The following is a 22,480-nucleotide window of genomic DNA, read 5'->3' as shown; positions in this document are numbered from 1 at the left end:
AGAGGGGCACATAAAAAGTAAATTTCATTTCAATATGGAGTATTGGTAATAAGTGTTATTCCTTACCACCGAATTAAGAGGGAAGGGAACTCCAATAAGAGACGCCATCAGTGGTGCAATATCAGCCTAGGAAACAGAAGAGCTCAAGTCTAGTGAGTCTAGCATGTGTAGTAAACCAGAAAATTGCATCCTCAAATACAACTATATTTGAACTATCACCACACTTACTACAATCAAAAACCTTTAAACAGTTTATGTATCAGTGTCTTTAAATGCCATTTGCTAGATATGAACTTATTACAAACTAAGTCAAGAAACCATTAAAGGTCATCAATACAAAACAAAATCATAAAATACTTGCCCTGTTAGCTAAGAACTTGACTATTTTGTGTGAGTTTTTCAGTATCATGCAAAAGAACCAGCAGTAGGCTATCGGGAGAAATGTGCACAAGCTCTGAAGGAATGAGCTCATCGGAAGGAAGCCTGGCTGGCCAGTGAGGAAGAAGAGCCCAGATGGCACTGTGGGTATTTCTTTTTCAGCCCCCCATCTCAGAGAGATGTGTACGTTCCTGTTGTGATTCTTCATCTGTCTATCCACTCCTCATCCTATTGCAATGTACTTTGGCCACTATCATCCAAAGACATCTCACCAAAAGGGAAACAATAGATTCTGTTTTCCTAAGTTTAATTCTATCAGTCCTCAAAATCTGTCAAGTAGTATAATACTTGGAAGTTGGAAGAGACCTTCAAATCCTGTCTTTGCTAGCTCTGGAAACTTCAGCAGGTTATTACTAGACTTCCCTGATGACTCAGTTTCCTTATCAGTTAAATATATATGTTTCTCCCTTACAAAGCGACAGCAGGATTAAATAAATTTACCATGTGCCCATCACATAACAACCTGCAATGAAGGGCAGCTTCAACTGCTGCTCTGGCCATGCCTCCCCATTACTGAGCCCTTCTGTTTCACGATGCTCCTTTGTAAGTACATCTCTGTTCAGTGCTTGATGTAAGAGTTTGTGAAGTCTGATGCCACTCCCACAAAATTGGTGGCATTCAAACCCTTCCTCAAGTCTTTCCACTCCCTCTCATGGCATCTATTTATCCTGAAGCCATACATACACATTCTCTCTCTTCCCCCTACACCCCCAAAAGCTTCCTCAAGCTTCTCGAATTAAGTGCCCAAGGTGCATCATGCTCTACCAGACCTGGGCCTAACTGTTTCTGCCTGACATCCTATGGTACCTTTGAATCTGAACACGAGAGACTTTTCTAACATTACTCTTGCTTATTCTTCTATCTCAGCTCAACTCTCAATTTCCTGGAAAAACCTTTGCTAAGCAGAGTTTACCAGACATATACATCACATGTTACATATATTCGTTTTCTTGGGTATTATGCATTGATCCTAAAAGGAAAATACTATTTTTATTATGCTCCTAGAAACAAACTTTCAAATAAACATGAAACTGAATCCCCAGACCTTGATTTACCCTCTTTAGTAAGAAAATGTCACCTTACACATGACCTAGAAGACAAGCTACCTACTACTCTCATAGTCACAACCCAGTGATGGCAAGCCTTCTATAAATAGTGAAGATAGCTGTCTAAGTACCGTGTATTCAACAACCCTATGCTTAACATTTATAGACAATACTCAGTCTAGATTTCTCAATTTACACACATTCTCCTATAACAAAGTATCTATAGCTATATAATTTATACTCTCTCACTTTTCCCATTGCATTAGCAAGGATGTTTCTAGGTTAAAACACAGTGAAAAGTAAAATATGTATTAATTAAGGAAACAGTAACTGAGATAAAGGGAATAAACTGAATGTAAGCAGTGTAAACATTACAGGAAGTCAAACAAAATGTAAAAAGCTTGTAAACTTCAATTTACATAGTATTGAAGTTAGAGCATCTACTGCTACAAGAAACCACTATGACCAAAAAGCAAGTAGGGAAGAAAGGGTTATATTTGGCTTACATTTCAGCATCACTGTTCATCACTGACAAAAGTCAGGACAGGTGCTCAAACAGTGCAGGATCCCATAGGCAGGAGCTGATGCAGAGGCCATGGAGGTGCTGCTTACTGACTTGCTTCCCATGGCTTCCTCAGACCACTGTCTTATAGAACCCAGGACCACCTTGCCCAGAAAAGGCACCACCCACCATGGGCTGCGCCCTCCCCTATTATTGATCACTAAATGAGAAAATGCCTTACAGCTGGATCTCATGGAGGCATTTGCTCAGCTGAGGCTCCTTTCTCTCTAATGACTCTATTTAGTGTCAAGTTGACATAAAACCACCCGGAACACATGACAACTCCCTCTGTTACTTGGAAACAGCCTTGGGGTGGAAGGTATAGTATATACACATGTATTTGGAGATCTAGTGTAAACACATGTATTTGGAGGTATAATGTATACACATGTATTTGGAGGCATAATGTGTACACATGTATCTGGAGGTATAGTGTATACACATGTATTTGGAGGTATAGTATATACACATGTATTTGGAGGTATAGTGCATACACATGTATTTGGAGGTATAATATATACACGTGTATTTGGAAGTATAGTGTATACACATGTGTACACATGTGTTTGGAAGTATAGTGTATACACATGTATTTGGAGGTATAGTGAATACACATGTATTTGGAGGTATAATGCCTATACATGTGTTTGGAAGTATAGTGTATACACATGTATTTGGAGGTATAATGTATACACATGTGTTTGGTGGAATGCAGGCACACATACAGGACATCTTCTTCTATTGGTCTCCATCTTACACTTTGAGACAGGGTCTCTCACTGCCCCCAAAGATTCGCTGTCTGCTGAGCAGGCTGACCAGTCAGTGAGCTCCTGGCATCTGCAGGTCTCCACCTCCCGACAGGAAGGCTATAGGCGCATGAAGCTACGCAGAGACGTATGTGGGTGCTAGGGATTTATACTCGGGTGGAACTTTCTTAACAAGAACTCTTGCCTAGCTGAGGCCCCTGGAAGAAGTCTTTTACTTTCAATTAAGAGTTTAAAACAGTATCTACTTATTATTGTATGTATGGTGGAGGATGGGAGAGAAGCGTGCACGCCTTAGCACGCACGTGGAAATCAAAGGACAACCCTGTAGAGTCGATTCACTTCTGCCAATCTAGGTGCTGGGGACTAAACTCAGGGTCAGGACTAGTCAATCACATCACCCACCTGGCCAGCTCAAGTTCAGCTTCACCCACCTGAAGTTTTCTCCTTTTAATTGGCACAAGCAAAGAACTTGCACTAAAAGTAGTCTAATAAGAGAAATATGGTGGAAAAAGTTTTGCTTCTGCTACACTAGTATTGCTGCCTAGTTTTGCATGTTTCTCTAAATATTTATAAAGAATAACATAATTAATTTAAATAGGTACCTGATCGACATCTCGCCTCTTCCAGTTTTCCAATTTCCATTCTGACAGACATAGATTGAAAACATGATGTTAAGATTTTTAACAAGAACAGATCGCCTTATTTTCAGGCATTCTGGGCACTCCACTTAAAGGATAAGTATTGGAAACTCTCTCTTAAACCAAGTATGAAAAAAAAAAAAAAAAGACGTTGAAGAAAGCAGAGGAATATTTCTAAATGATGCTTAAAAAGAAAAACTGAAGAATAAATCTTTAGTATTTTCTGTGTGATCTATTAAGCTTTTAACACACTCATTTGGAAATACAGTGTTCAAAACATCCAAGGAAACAAAGAAGGAAGCACAAGCCTAAGGGCAACTGCCAGCCAGGTCACCACTGACCACAGCTGTGCTCCGATACTGAGGCAAGGACCACAGCCAACACACCCTCCCTCCCCTTTGCGGGCTGCCAGTATTTAAAACTAGCTGTGACGCTCCTATGAGCACTAACTTACGACAGCATATTAAGTGGCATTTAAACCCTTCACGGGATAGATCTATTTCAGCTGTAGAGGACACTCACACTGATTCCCACAGTGGCTATACCAGCCTGTACTCCCACCAGCAGTCAGTAGGCAACCCCTCCCCCACAGCATCTTTAGTATTTGTTCTTTGTGTTTGGAGCTTAGGACTTCCAACCGAGTTAAGATGGAATCTCAGAGTAATTTTGATTTGCATTTCCCCGATGGGTACGGATTTGACCATTAAAAAAGTATTCATTTCTCACCCATCTGTATTTCATCTTTTCAGAACTTTCCGTGCCATGCCACAATCTTTGTTTTTGTTGTTGTTTAGTTTCTGAGTAATTTTTATAATCTAAATACAAGCTCTTTCCTGTAGTCCCGTTTATCAGCTTAGTGCTTGCAGTAAGTTCCAGGTCAGAGTGTCCTTTCCTGGGCCTACTGTCCCTTCCAGCAGGTTCAGGGTATCAGACCTTATGCTGAGGTCCACCCCACACTGCTTTTGGTCGTGGTGTTTACCACAGCAATAAAACATACCTAATACGGAACTGACTCATTTCTGTTCCTAATAACTTGGATCTCCTACAGAAGTTTCCATGACCTGCATGAGTACACATATACATCTGCTTTATATGCCACTGGGATACAATGTCATCTTGTACAAAGTTCATGCTCAAGAATGGCTCAATTGAGTTACCAAAATGAATGAATGAATGAATGAATGAATGAATGAATGCCAAAAAAAAAAAAAAAAAAAAAATCTTAGCCTTAGGTTTTAAACACGCCTAGTAGTAAGTTTATGGTTTTATATTTGGCTGGTCACATGTGGACCATGAGCTGGACAACCCTGTGCTAGTACTAAGATCTATGGAAACAAGAACTATTCCAAAGATAGCACATAGCACAGTAGATAAAAATGCTCTCTAAGTTCTACTCATTTGTGCTTAAGTAAGTCTGGAAGAATCAGAATACTACTGCTGTATTCTGGACCTTTCTCAAATACTTCCTCTGTAGGCCTATGACCTGGCCTGGTGTTCTCTGCTAGCACTGACAATACATAAATACCATAATGAAAAATTCAACATGACTTACACGAAAACATGCTGTGCTGTCTTCACCTGGGTCCAGAAAGAAATAAATTGGTACTACATCTAGCTTTTCATATAAGGGATATATATTTTTAGATACTGCAATCTCATAATTAATATGATTTTTGCTTAAGTTGGAAATCATAGTTAACTTTAAAATTTACATCTAAGGAACTGTGCATTTTCTTATTTTACTCTTAGTCACTTCTAGTCAAATTTTTAACATAATAAAACAAGATCAAAATTTCTAAATCCTAGACATCCAAAAAAGCCAAAATAGTTACTAAGGGTGGTATATTGGAGACTGTTCAACAAATAGTTCTGAGGAAAGAGAAGGAGAGAAAACAAACTAACCAACCCCTTGATTTGGAGCGTTTGCATTTGACAAAAATAATGACACAATCACTAAAATGAGAGATTTGAAATGATTTTTGAAAACTCATTGTCTTTTTAAATGTTGACTTTAGTTTTAGTTGTATTTTAAAATGCTATACACAGGCTTTTGACAACAAAGACAAAATTGGTACCTTTTAAAAATTCGTCATCAGGTTGCTGAGCTGATACTCTCTCAGGAAACTTGATTCCGGCTCCCCAGGTGACTAAAGGAGTCAAAGTCTCTGAAGGATGGCCAGCCCCATGGGAACCTACAGCAGGGACATCAAGAGTCACCAGGTGACAATGCAAACCCTCTCCAAATGCTGTGTTTGACATGCTGACCCATGTAAGGCAGGCAAAGGTTTTTGCTAAATGGATAGGATGTGACTGTCATATTGTCGTCTCAATAACTATGCCGACATCCATATATTAGGGCTTTTGTAGGCTTCAGTCAAAGAAGCTGCTTCTTAAAGGGGGGAGCAATACCTGCAGTGATACATAACTGACCAAAGTGACGGAAACTGGTGGCTATTAATGGATGGGACATCTAAGTCATGTGTGCACATATACACCAAAGCCTAAGTATCACCACAGAAGGGGCCAGGGCAGACAGAGGCAGAGAGAGGAGGGAAGACATTTTCAGGGGAATCATTTCCCAGGCTTTTAAAAAGGACAGCAAGCTATGTGGATTCACATGGTTTGAAAATAAAATGTTCCCTACAGGTTCACATATTAAATACTGAGGGAGGCTGCAGAATCATTGGGCTGTAGGGGCTAGCTTAAATCCTTAGTCACTGGAGGCATGGCTTTGAGGGTAATAATCTCCCTTCGTCCCCATTTTTCTACCTTAGCCTCCTGCCTATGACAAGGTAAAGAATCCTCTGCCAAACATCCCCAGAAACGCGGCATTCTGCCCAAGCCAGCCAACCACAGAGAATCCTCTAAAACAGTAAGCCAAAGTAAATATTTCTCCCTCTTAAGGTGCTCTCATGGTCACAGCTATGCACAAGTAACTGACACAAAAATCCTTTTCTTCCAGCCTCACTGTAAATAGAGCAACACAAAGCAGTCCTTTATAAAATGTAACCCAGCTCACTAGAACTATATCTTGTGATTCAAAAACTCAAACTTCGTCTTTATGTCAGACTGTTCTCTGAGAACAAACCGTGTTTGCCCTGGGGAGCGTGGCCTTACCTAACATGGTCCAGCTGCCCTGGCAGTCCTCAGTAACACATCTTAACTACCATCACTCCCTCTGCCATCACATGTATGCAACCCCAGGTAGAATTTCTTTTCTAGTACAAAAGTGTGAAAAACAATTTAAAAGTACCTGGGTTTTGTTTGTTTTTCCACCTTCTCAAAAAGATCTTTTATAGAAGGTGAGACTATTTAACCATTTTAAACATAAAATTACATGCTGGACACTTGCAAATTGCAAACATCCAATCTTCTGAACATAATATTTGTAAGCTGTATCTGCCAAGATAGCACTGAAAGAAAAACTAACCCCAGTCTGTCATTCCATGGTCAGAGGTAAAGATAAATGCTGTTTTCCCATCATCACCATAAAAATGCTTGAATATTGACACAATTTCCTTTACTCCATCATCAACTTTTTTAATATTGTCCTTATATTCCCTGTTTACAAAGAAACAAAAGAAAAAATTAAATTAATTTAGAGAAATCAAATTTATTCAACCCAAGACTCATTACATTTAGAGTCAAGAACTGAAGAAATGCTTTCAGATTTAATCTTTACTATTTTAAAATCAGAGCCCCTAGTAAGACTAATGTTTTCCTTTAATGAATTTTAAAAACCTTGAAGTAGTTTTCATAAACATTTTAAAAGGAAAATATTGATTAGTAAATATTTAATAAACACTTTTCAAATTCTAGACATGATAATGGAGACATTCAAGTTTGAGTCGTATAAACCGTTCCAGTGACCTGATTAGGAAAGTGTCATTATTTAACATACAGAATATTCCCATCCTATCAAGTATTTGTGACTTCAGTCTACTGCAGTACTGAGAACAAACTGTACTCAAGCTTCCCATATAGTTGAACAAAGCTATTTTAATAAGAACATATTCCACTAATGAAAACAGTGCATTATCTTAAACTAGGGGAATCTGAGATATTCATGATAGTAATTAAACCAGCAGACATTACAGTTAATAAAAAACTAATTCAAAATAAAGGAAAAAATTTAAATGATTACTTCTTATGGCTTGTAAAGCTGAGAATAACACCAAAGAATTAATAAGCAACACTTTTTGCAATTGTTTGGTAGATACAATGATGATTAAATAAACACCCAAAGAAATTACATCTTCTGTTATAAAAATTAATACCATAAAATGTTTGTGCTTTTGAGGTCTACTGAAAATACCCCCAAAATTTGGGTAATTCAGACATTTTTCTCTGGCCTTGATAAATGAAGGATATGGAGTATGTGCAAGATCTATTTCACTTACTTTAATGTGCAGTATGGCCAAAACTAGGTGATTTTCACCACTATAAAATTATACATCATATAGCTGGAACATTATACAAGATAAATGTCACATAGAGTATTACTTCTGTTGTCATAATTACAAAGAACATTTCATATTACACCAAAACTTCAAACAGAATAGCTATTTCCCACAAGATCAAACTGAACACAACATTAAAATTACCTTGATGATGGTCGGTGAGCATGTCCATTTGTATCTATTCCTAATAAATGTAAGAAAAAAACAATTTTTTCTTCATTCACTTTTGAGAACAGAGACCGGTTGTTCCTTGCAGCGTTAAAGAAGTCCTACATGTAACAAATGGGGTGAAAACTAATTTATAAATGACTATGAAATTAATTCATCTTATATAGTTTCATTTTGTCATCAAGATATACCAACATGAAATCTCTGTTATCAATTCAGCTATTCTGATACAATAAGGCAAATAATTATAGAAAAGGGAGTTTCATTTCATACCATTCTTACCACAGATCTACTATAATTTAAAAAAAAAAATGAACTATTTTGTTAAGAGGTAAATATTCAACAGCACTGGTGGGAACAGTTCAAGAACATTTATTATATTTAAATATACTTAGAAATGGGTCATTTTTGTCTCCTGCCCACTTCCAATTCGGTAAAACTAAGACCTCTTACTAAGATTGTGAGAACTTAACTACTTCCTCTTCCATGACTAGGACCTATTTTAGGTATCCTGTGGTGGAGAAATGCCACTTAACAAAGTACAGTTCAGAACTTATTACATTAATATTACAATAATAAACCAGATCCATAAGTCTTTCAGAGACAAATAATTCACCCTGACCCACATTAATAAGTATGTATGCAAATACCCAAGGAGAGAGCTTTAAAATTATTTTAAATATACAGATGATGTTAACGTGTATCATTATTGTTTAAATAAATGTATATAGATTTAAAAGATGCTACCTTTCAACAGGATGAGTATTGCTGAAAAATAAACTATTTAAAAGTATAAGTGGAATAATTAACAAAAATTATTCAAGGATAAAACTGCTCTTACAATTCCATTTGTATTCTCCTTAACCAGTTAAACTTTATAGTTTTTTCCATGACTAGCCTTTTAACCACAGACACAGGACTTGAGAAGCTATGAAATGCTGATAAGGTAGAGCTCAGCTTGTGTCTCAACAAAAGTTACTTTTTAAAGTTCTGCTACTCGAAGAAGCTTGTGAGCTTTTAATAAAGGCTAGCTGGCTAATCTGTTCTGGCTTATGTGATTTTTCTTTCTTTTGTGGAGATTTCTTTCTTTAATGTATACGTGATGATATGCATGTTTCCCGAGTGTACACAGGTGCCTGAGGAGGCCAGAAGACCGTGTCAGATCCTTGGGACTGAAGTTATAGGTGGCTGTAAGCTGCTCAATGTAAGTGCTAAGGACCAAACCTGGGGGCTCGACAGGAGCAGTAGGTACTCTTAGCTGCTGAGCCATCTGTCCAGCCCCTAATTTTTCTTTAAAATCTCATTTCTTTGGTATTATAAAAGTATTAGTTTGAAACAGAATTTTCAAAATACTCTACATCTCACATGGACCACTACTACCAGACAAAAGCTCCAAGGTCAACAGAGTGAAAGCTGCCTGCAGTAACTCATCAAATGAGAAACGGAAAGAAGGTTTTTGCGGATCCTAATTTAGGCCTCATTTTACCTTAAGGAACACAAAGTTTTAGAGGGTTATTTCAAAGAAGAGTTTTATTAGCCATTGTAGAACATGGCATTTCTTTTAAAAATAGCATGGTATGACACTGAATGCTCAAGTTCAGACAGGCAGCAAACTAAACTTGAGATGAAATAAATTTCCAGGACTCTACGTAAGTGTGTACTTAGTTAATAACCACTTCATAGCAAATACTTCCCCGGGTGTCCGCACATGTAAAGCAGGATTTAGGACACTGAGGCAAGAAGGTTCCAAACTGTGGCCAGTCTGGTCTACATAGAAGAGCCTGTTTCAAAACAAAGCCAAACCACACACACCTTAACGTTATCAAAAACCCAGGTATCCAGTTTAGTGGCATCATGTGCACCAAAATCCTCTCTTTGGGCATCATAACTATAGGTATAAACATGGTCACCACTGGCACCTGGAAAGAAAATGTGAGGAAAACACACATTTAAAATAAACAAAACCAAAACCTTTAACCTGTCATAAAACATGAGATAATCAAAAGTGTTTCTGCTGTTGCTTTGAGATAATCCTGCTATATTATCCACACTAGTTTTGAATTCATGGCCTCAAATTAACCTTCCTGAGTTCTAGGATTACAGGCATGCCCCATCGTACCTGACTCCACTTGAAGAATTTTACAAGCAGGCAGAATCAATTACAAAGTGCTTTATGGAAGAAATAACACTTATTTTAATGTGCCATAAATCATGTTAAATACATCAACATATTTTTTATCCTCAAAATAACATATTTAACTTGCCAAAGTCAAAATCCTAATATGCAATAAAATAAAAACAAGTTCTGGAGTTTATTTCCATTGAAACGTGTGCTCTCAAGAGGTTACAGGATAGAGTACTTCGAGTTAACAGAAGAGCCTACTATGTAATAGGCCCTGAGTCCTGTCCCCAATACTGCAAGGACAAAAGCATTTACTTCTGACTTATTTGCTACTTAAGGAAATATACTCAGTATCTCTTACCTTTGGCAAACATAGGCAAGATGTCTGGACTTCCCCAGCTCCATGTGTATTTGCTCTCATTAAAAAGGGAGTCAAATTCGACAGGGTTTTCTTTCCATCCTTTGAGTAATGAAGAAAAGAAGAAAACAGGAATATGGTTAAAAAAAAAACAACAAAATAGGAAGCATTCTTTAAATAGTATTGAAGACAACACATAAAACTCAGATTGTATTAGGCATATTATAGCCTATCTTAAAATAATGGTGGATAATTTATTTCTTAGTAATCACTTTTAAATTCTTGACTGAAATGTCTAACAAAGCTGTGTTAATATACATACATACATACATACATACATACTTTTTCAGTAGAACACAATGATGACAACTAAAGTTAATTCCAGAATCAATACCAGGGTGTGTTCATTTGAGTAAGGCATGCTCAAAACTTGTCAAAGAATCTCAAGGCACAATCATAGGGCTTGAGAGATGGCTCAGGTGAAAGCACCTGCTGCTCTTGCGAACCCAGATGAACTAGGTTTGGTTTCCAGCACCAACACTGAGTGGCTCACAACCATTAGTATTTGTACTGGAGCTGTTAGGACACGCCCTCCGCTGCTGTGCTGCAGAGCACTACCTGTGACTATTTCACTATGTTCCCTTTTAAAAGGGCCCTGCCGACCTCCCATGCCCCCTTCCCTCCTCCTCCCTCCCTCCCTCTCTCTGACTGCTCTCATCCCTGGAGGCCAATCTCCCCCGCTCCCCTTTTCCCTTTTCTACAATTCTTTCCCCCTAACTTAAAAAAAAAAGGGGGATCAGGCATTGGTGGCACATGCCTTTAATTTTAATCCCAGCACCACGTGGGAAACAGAGGCAGGTGGATCTCTGTGAGTTCGAGGCCAGCCTGGTCTACAGAGCTAGATCCAGGTCTTGAAAAACAATATGGTGTCTCTCTGGATCCGCTTTTTCAAAATGACAACAACCACCTGCAACTCTACTTCCAGGGAGCTGAATACCTTCTTCTGGTCTCCATGGGCACCCGCACACATCTGTGTTCATACACACACACACACACCCACCCACACACCAAATCTTTAAAAACATGATTCAGTGGGGGAAAAAATTGTTTATACAGCAAGCATTTTATTTCAGAACACAACCTTTGGCAACTGCACTGACATCCTCATAAAACCCAGCTATTAGGGCTACATGGCCAGGCCGAGATTCTGTTGGCACACGTGTGTGAGATATTCCCCAGCTGCCTTCATGCATTATAATATTCCTAAAAGACAAATGGGATGAACAGTTAACATATGCTAATATTAAAACTCTCATAAAGCTTTAAGACAGATTCTTATACAAGGACTCAAACCAAAAATTTGATTTTAAGATGGAAAGGAATCTCAAAACTCAGTTGAGGCTAATCAATATACTGCCCACCAATTTACCACAGAACCATGAAAGTGCCTGGGTAATATGAAGAAGAAAATACTCCCCTATTCTAGGGAAATAAAAGACAAACTACACCCTAGTGTTTCAAGCCACAATGCAGAGATGTTTGGTTCTGTAGAAAAAATGACATGCAGAATATTATATTGTTAAACTTGATTTGATGTGAGGACAGTATATAGCTATATAAAACAAAGTCTTTGTTCTTAACACATGCAGTATAGTACTTGGTGGACAAAGGCCATGGTGTCATATGTTTAGGGGAAACCAAACTTGAAAAATCTACAATATGAACACCACAGTTGAGGGGGGGAACAAGGGTCAGGTATGGAGGAGGGGAGAAGGTACACTGCCTTAATCCAAGAGTTTGGGAGGCAGTAGCAGGCTGATCTCTGAGTTTGTGGCCAGCCTGGTCTGCATAGCAAGTTCCAGGCCAGCCTGCATAGTGAGACCTTGTTTCAAATAAAAAAAGGAAGGAAGGATGGAAGGAAAGAAGGAAGGGAGAGAAAGAAAAACTTAAGAGATAGTCACCTGTAAGCTAATGTTCATCAGTTCATAGTTCATAGTAAAATCTATGTTCTTAAACTCAATCTACCATTTCTAAGATGCACCTCTAACCCTTACCTAATAAAAGGGGCTCTGGAGTTTCCATCTTCATCTAATTCATAAACAGCATCTGCTCTCAGGCCATCAGCAACAAATAAGACTAATCTTTTTGCTGGAGGGGGTGATGGTATAAACTGAGGAGTCATTCCATGAACCAAAGGAGATGTAAAATAAATATCAAAGATGGAGGCGAAGAACACAAAATGTACAAGCAATCCCAAAGCAAAGAACAGCAGCATATCCACAGTGAGCTATCTGCAAGAGAAGCCAAAACAGAAAACAAACTCAGGCTGGACACAGCTGCGGAGGAGCTTTCTTCCAATCTAATGGCTGCACACACACTGGTCAGGACACTATAGGACTTACAACTTCCCTCATTTACAAGGCAACAATAAACACTGCTTAACAGGACAACACTGAAATAAAATACATGTTAACATACACCAAGCAAAAAGAAGTCAATTAGTATTAACAGACTGTAACTAATCCAGTTAATTACTAATTAGCAAAGGAACACTAATTAGCAAAGTCCTAATTAGGGTCAATCACAAGAAATCCTAAATAACTCAGAAAGTATAACTCAGGCCATTCTTGATTGTGCCCACAACTCTGTTCCTACTCTTAGAATTTAATTTTATTAAATTACTTACACCTTTAATTTTTTTGAGGGTTTTTTTTTTTTTAACTTTGGTAATCAGCTTAGGGGGTTTGTCTAACTCTCTTGAGTAGCAAAAATTACTGAGTGAGAAACATGCATCCCATCTATTTTGCAGTTACACACAAGAAGTTAAACTTCATTTGTGCCTCAGAAATCTGTACTCCTTAAGTAAATACTTTATTTCCCTAAGTCAATAAAAAGGGTTTATTTATTCATTGACTAGAAATTGTGTGTCCCTAGAAAAGAGCAACAGGAAGGCCTATCAGAGATCTGATGAGCTTACAAATGCTAAAGAAAACCAACTGAACGTTTCAATGATAAGATAGTGTGCCATTAAACCTCAAAGATCAAAATGTCCCTAGGAATAAGTTCAAATCAGTCTATCACTTTGCTTTTGTTGGTAAATATGTCTACAGATTAAGAAAGGAAATTAAACAGTAGAGTTTCTCTTACTTGAAGCAGTGTTAGGTACATATAATGACCTTGAGGTGAAAAATACAAAAGGTCAGAACTACAGACACATCTTATTCTCTTCCTAACCAAACATCCCGAGGATGGAGAATGCCCTATAAAGAGGAAAGAGGCACTGTAAGTGTGCTTCCCAAAGACAAACAAACTTAAAAAAGGAAAATGAACTAAAAGGTCAAATTAGAAGACGTTTGTTTTATTCTAAGGGAATTCAGGGTGAACAAAATATACAACGATTAATTTTGCAACCTAATCCCTCAATGCAATGCTTGCTTCCTAGTTTATAGGACTGTTAAACTATAGAACGGGCATCATCATAACAATAGTATTCTGAAAAAATGATAATTGAAATACAAAAAAATTTAGCCAGGATTCTACTACCTTGTAAGCCAGTTCTCGTGACCCCTTTAGGGGAAAATGACTCTTTGACAGGGTTAATCTAAGACCATTGGGAAACACAGATATTTACTTTATTATTTGTAACAGTAGCAAAATTATAGTCATGAAGTAGCAATGAAAATAATTTTACGGCTGGGGTCACAACATAAGGGTTGTTGCAGCATTAAGAAGGATGAGAACACTGGTTCTAAGCAAAAGCTTGTCAACAGTTTCTTTAAAATGTATCTTATCACTGGGCAGTGGTGGTGCACGCCTTTAATGCCTTTGATCCCAGCACTGAGGAGGCAGTGACAGGTGGATTTCTGTGCATGTGAACTCAGCCTGGTTATAGAGTGAGTTCCAGGACAACCAAGGCTACACAGAGAAACCCTGCCTCCAAAGAAACAAAAATAAATAAATAAAATGTATCTTCTCTCCATTTTTATGGAAGTAGGAACCTTTATATATATTTTTTTAAAAAAATAGATACTACGTTTTTGTGTGTGCATTGGTTTGCATGTACACATGTGTATATGTGTCTATGAGTGTATGTGTCTGTGTGCCTGCTTACACATGCATATGCACACGCATGCCAAGGTACAAATGTGGAGATTAGAAGGCCACTCTGAAATCAAACTCTGGTCTTCGGGTTCAGTGGCAATGCCTTTAGGTACTGTGACACTTCTCTTAAAAACAAACTGATATATCACATACCATTATCACATCTTGTCCCATAAAAACATCTTTGCTAACAAATCCCAAAGTAAACAACACTGAAGTAGTTTTCCTCCACTTTTGGCTATCAAGAGCAGCCATATGATAAATGTCTATATGGGGCTTTGGATTTAGCTCAGCGGTAGACTTGTGAGCTCAGTACATAACTATGCCTTTGATGATTTAATGTCTGTTTTTGTCACTTCATGATAATTCAAGGACAGCAGGAAAGGCCATCATTTGCATCCATCACAATTCCATGCAAAGACTCAAATATTTGTGGAATAAACAATACCAATATGTGCAATAACCACTAGAGGTCGCTTTGCTTTGCTGTTTGGGTTACCTGGATTAAAAAAAAAAAAATCAGTGAAGCTTCAAAGATATTTTCAAAACAAACACAAAAAAGCCCACATTTTGTTTAAATAATTTATTACACATGAAGCTGCAGTGATCTAAAAGTGTGAATATTCATATAGTGTTTATTATATCCAATAACATTTATCTCAAGCAATATTGCCATATAACATTTTTCTCTAAAGGGAATCATTTTATTCACATTTATTGAAAAGGAAAGCTTCGTTGCATAGTTGAATTGTTTGGAAACCTCCAAAATAAATGTCTAGTTACTAAAATTTAAAGCACACATATTCACTTGCCTATAAAAATCTAGTTTACATCTGTGGGCTATAACTAAAATCTAATGAAGTAATTGACTCTATCAATTGTTAAATCAACCAAACTTTGCATTTATAATGCTATTTGTGGTTATTTAAAACTATTAAATCCTCAAGTAACTTCAACACCTAAATGATTAGTGTTTTTTTTTTTAACCTACCTTTTATATTTTTATTGCTAAGAGACATTCTTACTCAGATGTCAGCCTAAAAGGCTTTGATCTGGGTCAGTCTTCCAATGAAGAAAGAAAATTCTCAATAACAATTAATAAATTATAAGAAGAGGTCAGACATTCTTAATATCCCACATTAAAGCTATTCATGCACGATGCAGAGAGGCAAAGTTACCCAATGGGAAGACTGGTCAGTTGATTTGCTGAGAGCATGCAGTTAGATAAACTAGCCCAGTTATAGGTTAGGAACTAGAAATAGTAATTACAGATGTGTATAGCAAGTCAGTCACAGAAGAACTTATTCCTTCAGCTTCTTTAGACTCAGAGGCAAACATTTTAAAGCTATCATCAATTTGCGATTTAGAATCTAGACCCTAAATTAAAGCTCTTTTGATCTTTCTGGCTTAATTGCTTTTCCAGGCTCCATCAGCCACTGACACTTGCATCAATTAATAACTGACCATAGTAAGTAGCATCTGCTGCCAACCAGCTACTAGGCACAGTGACAAGAGCACTCACAATTCCATTATCCCCCTGGGCAGATGAATGCAAGTAATGCTGAGAAAATTTAGGCTCAAATATTTCCACACACAATCAATAATGTGTATAGGCTCTTCTATCTTCTTAACTGCAGTTCTCCTTAGGAACACAGGATGTAGCTTTCCAAACTTCCTCATTACAAAGGAAAAGGTGTACATAGAAAATGTATTCCTACTCATGTCCTTCCCATGCCACTCATTGGGGTTTTTTGTTGTTGTTGTTGTTTGTTTGTTTGTTTTTTGGGTTTTTTTTTTTTTTTTTTTTTTTTTTTGGTCAATCTCAAAGGCAGGACTGGTCATCCCTTTTGCTAAAGAATGTGGAACACAATACCATACTGGCCATTTTATACTATTTCCATGATACTAAAGATCTTTTTGGTTTTTTTTTTTTTTCAGATTCATCAATAAATGGCATAGAACAGTATTTACCCAAAGAATTGCAAGGTAAAGTTTTATTTAAACATCAACAACAAGAGCCTTACTACTAACACTTGTTTTTCAATTACTTTACAATGTGGCAAGGTTCCTTATAGTCTTTTACAATTTGGATTAAGTTTCTCCCCATCTCCCTATCCCCAACTTAAACCATCCACCCCACCTACCCCCATATTTCTCCGCGAAACCCCCAAGGTTCTCCACGAACCTTCATATCACAAAGTATTTTAAAAGTTTCTAAAAACAAACAAACAAACAACAATAATAATGAGCAAACAAAACAAAAACTCTCAAAGCCTAGTTCAAATCAAATTTTAGTTTATTGATAGTGATTAAACTGAAATAAAAGCCTGCATTTAGCTTCTGGCATACTTTACATGTAAACCAGTAACCGGACAGAAGGTCATATAACAATGTTCTATTTTCATTTCCCACAAAGCTAAAGGAGACACCTCAGTGCTTCCTTGTAACAAAGCGGGTAGTTAACACTGCTGCCTATTAATTGTATCATCTGTTCGGAAGCTGTTTATAGCAGGGAAAGAAGTGTAAAACCAGGAAAAGTGGCAATCTGTGCGTAACAAAATAGAAGCTATCAGAACTAGCAGTCCAATACTAACTAACAGCAGGGAAACACCACCTCAGCCTACAACCAAGGAGTAACAGGAAAGATAAACGATCTTCCCAACTCGGGCCCATAGTGAGGTTTCATAAAGGAAATCAACTCTCTCTACAGCGTGCAATTTTTTAAATCCTTAAGCGCCACAATAAAAACCTTGACTCTAGCCTAAACGAACTCAGAAAAGTTCCAGAAGATTGTCTTAAAAATGGATTTGGACAAAAAGCTGAGAGCGATGTTGGTGCCACTGAATGTGTCCTACGGGGACGGACATGATCCTGTCATCGAAGCTGTGCAGGCTAGTGCTGACACGTTCCTACGGTGCAAACCGTTTGTGACTTCCAAGGGCTGAGCTCGTCACCCAAGCCCAGGCAGTTCACAGACAGAGGAGCGCAGAGGCAACTCGAACCTCGGCGCTGCAATTTCCTCCCGGGCTCTATCTGCACGCTGCAGCTTTCCAGGTCCACCCCCCTCCCCCGGGCACGGATGGGGCGCCCTCCCTTAACCGCACGGAGTCCCTGCAATGTAGATCTCCAAGTGCGGAAGCGCAAAGAAGCCTCTGCGTGGGCTGCGGTCGGGCGTGCGCGGGGCCACCGGGATGGCGCGGCCACACTAAAGAGCAAGGGTCCCGGCATTTACCTGGGGCTCATCCGGCTCGGGCCGGGTCTCGGGGACCGGGCCTCCTCAGCATGCACGCCGTCGTCGGGACGCGAGGCCATGCAAGGTCTCGGGACGGTCCGTCCGCCCCGTCTAAGCTCCGCGGGCCCCGGCCCCTCAGCCACCTGCGCCTCTGCACCTCCAGGGAACGCCCCCAGCACGCCCAGGTCCCCGCGGCTCTCGCGATAACTGTCTGGCCTGGCCCCAGTAACTCCAGCCAATCCACGAGGGGCTGTGGGCGTGGCTTCACGTTTGAGTCCGGAGCGGGCCCTTCAATCTCCCGACTCCCAGGCCTGACGTGGGTGGGGCTGAGGCGGGGACGGGGGCGGGGCGAGGACGGGACGCAAGCCAGTTCTCGCGAGAGTAGAGACCAGGAAGACGCCTGCAGAGCCCGCTGCTGGTGCAGCGGCGGCTGGGGCGGCGGGGGCTGCTGCGTCCCGGCCTCCTGCCTCCCGGTCCGGCCTGGTCTCTAGGCGACAAGGAGGGACGCGGTGCGCCCGGACTGTCTGAGTGCCCGGTGGCTCCCGGGACCGAGCGGGGATTCAGCCTGCGGCCTGTCGGGCCGGCCAGGGAAGCCCGCACTCCTGACAGTAAGATGGCGGCGATGGCGCCCGGAGGTGGTGGCAGTGGCGGCGGCGTAAATCCATTCCTCAGCGATTCCGATGAGGACGACGACGAGGTAGCGGCCACCGAGGAGCGGCGGGCTGGACTTGGGCTGGGCGCTGGGGTCGGCCTAGACCCTGGCTCTGCGGGCTCGCTGTCGCCACAGGACCCCCTGGCCCTGGGGAGCAGCGCGCGGCCAGGGCTCCCCGTGGAGGCGGCCGCCCCTCCGGCGGCCCTGGCGGGCGGCGGGGAGACCCCCGCGCGATTGTCCATCGATGCCATCGCCGCCCAGCTGCTGCGCGATCAGTACTTGCTGACTGCCCTGGAGCTACACACGGAGCTGTTGGAGAGCGGCCGCGAGCTACCGCGGCTGCGCGATTACTTCTCCAACCCTGGCAACTTCGAGAGGCAGAGTGGGACCCCACCGGGGCTGGGGGCGCCCGGGATCCCCGGGGCATCCGGCGTTGGAGGCGCCGGAGGTCGGGAGCCCAGTACGACGTCGGGCGGAGGACAGCTCAGTAAGTGGGCGCAGAGCCGGCCACACCTGCAGACGTGGGATCGGGAGGGTTACTGTGCTGTCGAGGGGTATTTGGGGGCGGCTGCTGGGTCTGGGGGGTCGCTGTGAGGAAGAGAGTCGATACTGCGCGAGGTGGGAGGAGCCCTACGTAATGGAAGCAAAATGATCACCCTGTAGCTGTGCTTTGTGTGTGCTTTGTATGGCTCTGATCGTTGGCAGGTGCGTTGCTCTGCCCCCCGTACCCACCCCCCAACCCCCGTTGGTATAGGAGACCTATAACATCAAGAGTTTCCAGTTTATTGGCCATTGTGGCACTCTGCAATGCTTCCTTATTGCCTGGGCATTTTGCTCTAGGCGTTTTTCCTTTTTTATTATTCTTTTTTTTTTTTTTTTTTAACCCAGTCCCTTGAATCAATCACACTACCAGGAAATGATGTTTCTTAGTAACTCTTTGATTCGCAAGGGAACAGAATAGGAAACGTCGGCGCTTCTGGAGTCGGAGCCACTGAAGACCTTTGTCTTTGGGAGCCTTAACTCAGAAATTGGTTTTTGCATTATTTTGTATATTAATTTATGCTAATAAGAAGAGGGAAATGGGATTTCTCTGCCTCATATGTGTCCTGTTTAGATAATGGCGACGTAATTTAATTTCACTACCCCAATTTTAGTATTCGCTGTAAGGGAAAGCTAGGGAACAAACCAAGAGTATACTGCCAATTTTTTCACCACAAACCACTGTGTAGGCTCTTTTTCTTTGAATAAGCTAGGGATCTATTTTTTCTTCTTGCTGCATCATTTTTAGAAGCAAAGTGGTCACTGATATAGTCATTACTTACTTTATATGAGGGTTCTCAGGATCATTTGGAGAGGCATCAAAATTTTCCCTCACTGATGCTAATACTTTGGTGTGTTCCCTGAAGCCAGCTGGAATTTTACTAACAAATAAGCCTAATTGATTTCTATAAGTGTCTAAACTTTTGAATGATTCCAGAGACATGAATTACTAAAGTTTGATGTACTGGGAAGGGCATATTTTGTATGGGGTAAATCCTAAGCACATTTCCTTTTTTTATAACTGCCTAAATTATCTAATGATTGTCTCCCTCATCAGGACCCAGGGCAATTGTCACTTTTATAGTACTTTATGGCATCCCAGTCTTAGTTGGTTTTTAACCTACGTCATAGCCTTCAACTCTTTTTGTATTTGGTTTGATGGAAGTAATGATTTAATATAGTTATTCCACTGGTTAGCTTGGAGTTCCTGCCTCTCTTTTCCCAGTACTGGGGATGAAACCTAGGGCCCTGCATCTGATAGACAAACTGTGCTGTATCTGCCTAGTTTTATGTGTGCATGTGTGTATGAATGAAAGGATGACTGGTCAGACAATGAGGAGTTTTCTTATTTTTCTTTTAAGTGGCCGATCAGCACTTGAACTCAGATCTCTATCTTAACATTCATTCTACACAGCTCCTATATTATGTCGGCTTTTAAGGTACAACTCAGCAAAAGATAGGTTGTTTCAGTATATAATCAAGAAAAGAGCCTACTTATTCAGAGCATCTTTCCTCAAAATGGTCAGTCAACACAGAAGGCAAGCAAGGTGATACAAAATTGGTAACTAAAGGATGCATTAAGAAAGCATAATACTATATGGAGGAGAAATGAACCATCTGTCAGGAGCATCTCTTCATCTCATCAGGGTAGCCACGCTGCATAGCATTAAACTGGAAGTGAGCAAAGTCACACATGTGACTGTAAGCTATCTCCACAGACAACCGAGCATATTTTAATAGAATATTTTAATTCTTGTATAATTTCCTACAATATATTTTGATCGTGTCCATCTTCCATTCCTTCCCCAACTACTTACCATTCATCTTCATTCGTGGTTGTGAGCCCCTTCAATGGAGCATGGTTGCCCTACCACAGGCCATGCCCTTAATGAACTGACTCTCCCCCCCCAGAAGCTATCTACTGTCCTTGTTCCCCGGGTAGTTGTGTGGACTTGGGATCCCCTCCCTGGCTCTTGTTGGAATGTTGACTGGCTTGATCCTGTGCAGGTCTTGTTCAGGGCAACCACAGCAGCTGTGAATTTATTGGGCTGGGTCCTGATGAGAGAGTTTGTCAAGTGACAGTCATTAGCTATCATTAGTCCTGTCATGTCCAAAAGACTATTTTTTCCAGTCCTCCCGATCTCTGGCTCTTAGGTCTTAGGGTCTCCCCCCCCAACCCCCCACCCACTTTTGCAACAGTCTTTTGAGGCTTTGGGGATATCTCATATTAATATTTGTGTGACATTATCTGATCAGTTGAGTTTCTACTTAACTACCAGCCAGCTCCAAGCACATGCTCTTTATCAAATCACCTAACAAAGCCAAATCAGCTTGTATGATTTTTAGTCAAGAAGCTTAGCTGCATGATTGCATGTGATTTTTCTTGTGATAGAGCATGACTCAGCCTCAGGGAGAATAAAACAAAGTTGTAAGCATGGGTGTAGCCTTCCAGATTGTCTCACGCATTTCAAAAATTGCAAGTGAGTTTGTTTTTAAAACCTGCTAGTCCTGTTGTAAAGGTATAAGATTGCTCAAAGTAGTAGCGTCAGCAGACTTTTATGTTATTTCTGCCATCTCTCAGTTCTGTGTTTGTGTGCTGCCTTAGTTCATACTTTCAGCTTGCCTCTGAAATACCAGTTTTACCCTTATTCTGTGGCTTGATCTCCTCCTCTGTCTTTATTCTTATTTGATTTTTTTCTACCTTACTATGATTAGTTACTGTTGTTAAGAGTTACATTTCCTTGCACTGGGATACAAATGTGAAGTAAATAATCCTGTGGATTATTTTCCTGTGGAAAATATTGTCAGAGATAGTTAAAGTCAAAAAATATGAAATGAAGCTGGTGTTGGTGCATATACCTTTTATCCCAGCATTCAGGTGGATCTCTGAGTTCGAGGCCAGACTAGTCTACAGAGAGGTCTGGATAGCCAGGGCTACACAGAGAAACCCTGTTTCAAACAAAACAAAACAAAACAAAGAAGAATGAGATAAGATGAATTAGGATATAGTAGAGAGGCAAGGCATATAAACAGTTGTTGGGAACATGTCACAAATAAAAGGGCATATTTGGAACTTTCAAGAAGAGACGGGAGAGCGAAGGGAATGTGAAAGCCTCAACATGAGCTAATTAATAAATTTTAATGTAAATGTGTGTGTACCCAAAATCAGAGGCCAGAGTTAATTTTCTCTTTCTACTTCTACATGAGTTCAAGGGATAGAACTCAGATAGTCAAGCCTGGTAGGAACTGCCTTTACCCACTTGACAGCACATTGTCTCTTTATATTAATTTTTAAAATTAGCATACATAGTAGTGGGTTTTGTTACAGCATTTCATACATCTGTGCCTCTCATCTGCTGTTTCTTCCCTCCCTCTAAATTGTGCTCTCTCGCATTT

General features: G+C 40.2%; 2 protein-coding genes across 2 annotated transcripts in view; one reads left to right on the top strand and one right to left on the bottom strand.

The window, feature by feature from the left end:
• Pign (phosphatidylinositol glycan anchor biosynthesis class N) overlaps nt 1-13,791 on the bottom strand; it is a 101,245-nt gene extending 87,454 nt beyond the window's left edge. The window contains exons 1-10 of the mRNA XM_051203903.1: nt 13,707-13,791; nt 12,614-12,850; nt 11,701-11,822; nt 10,563-10,661; nt 9,892-9,998; nt 8,056-8,180; nt 6,882-7,012; nt 5,527-5,643; nt 3,416-3,456; nt 67-126 (exon numbers count right to left, since the gene is read on the bottom strand). Coding sequence (XP_051059860.1) covers nt 67-126; nt 3,416-3,456; nt 5,527-5,643; nt 6,882-7,012; nt 8,056-8,180; nt 9,892-9,998; nt 10,563-10,661; nt 11,701-11,822; nt 12,614-12,834 — 1,023 coding nt within the window. The 5' untranslated portion in view covers nt 12,835-12,850; nt 13,707-13,791. The remainder of the gene's footprint in view (nt 1-66; nt 127-3,415; nt 3,457-5,526; nt 5,644-6,881; nt 7,013-8,055; nt 8,181-9,891; nt 9,999-10,562; nt 10,662-11,700; nt 11,823-12,613; nt 12,851-13,706) is intronic.
• Nucleotides 13,792-18,432: 4,641 nt separating this feature from the next.
• Nucleotides 18,433-22,480, top strand: part of Relch (RAB11 binding and LisH domain, coiled-coil and HEAT repeat containing) — an 81,392-nt gene continuing 77,344 nt past the window's right edge. The window contains exon 1 of the mRNA XM_051203917.1: nt 18,433-19,031. Coding sequence (XP_051059874.1) covers nt 18,506-19,031 — 526 coding nt within the window. The 5' untranslated portion in view covers nt 18,433-18,505. The remainder of the gene's footprint in view (nt 19,032-22,480) is intronic.

The sequence above is a fragment of the Phodopus roborovskii genome, unplaced genomic scaffold, assembly GCF_943737965.1.
Source record: "Phodopus roborovskii unplaced genomic scaffold, PHOROB, whole genome shotgun sequence".
NCBI lineage: Eukaryota > Metazoa > Chordata > Mammalia > Rodentia > Cricetidae > Phodopus > Phodopus roborovskii.
Note: the sequence above shows the minus strand (reverse complement) of the source record. Positions and strands in the feature narration are given on the sequence as shown.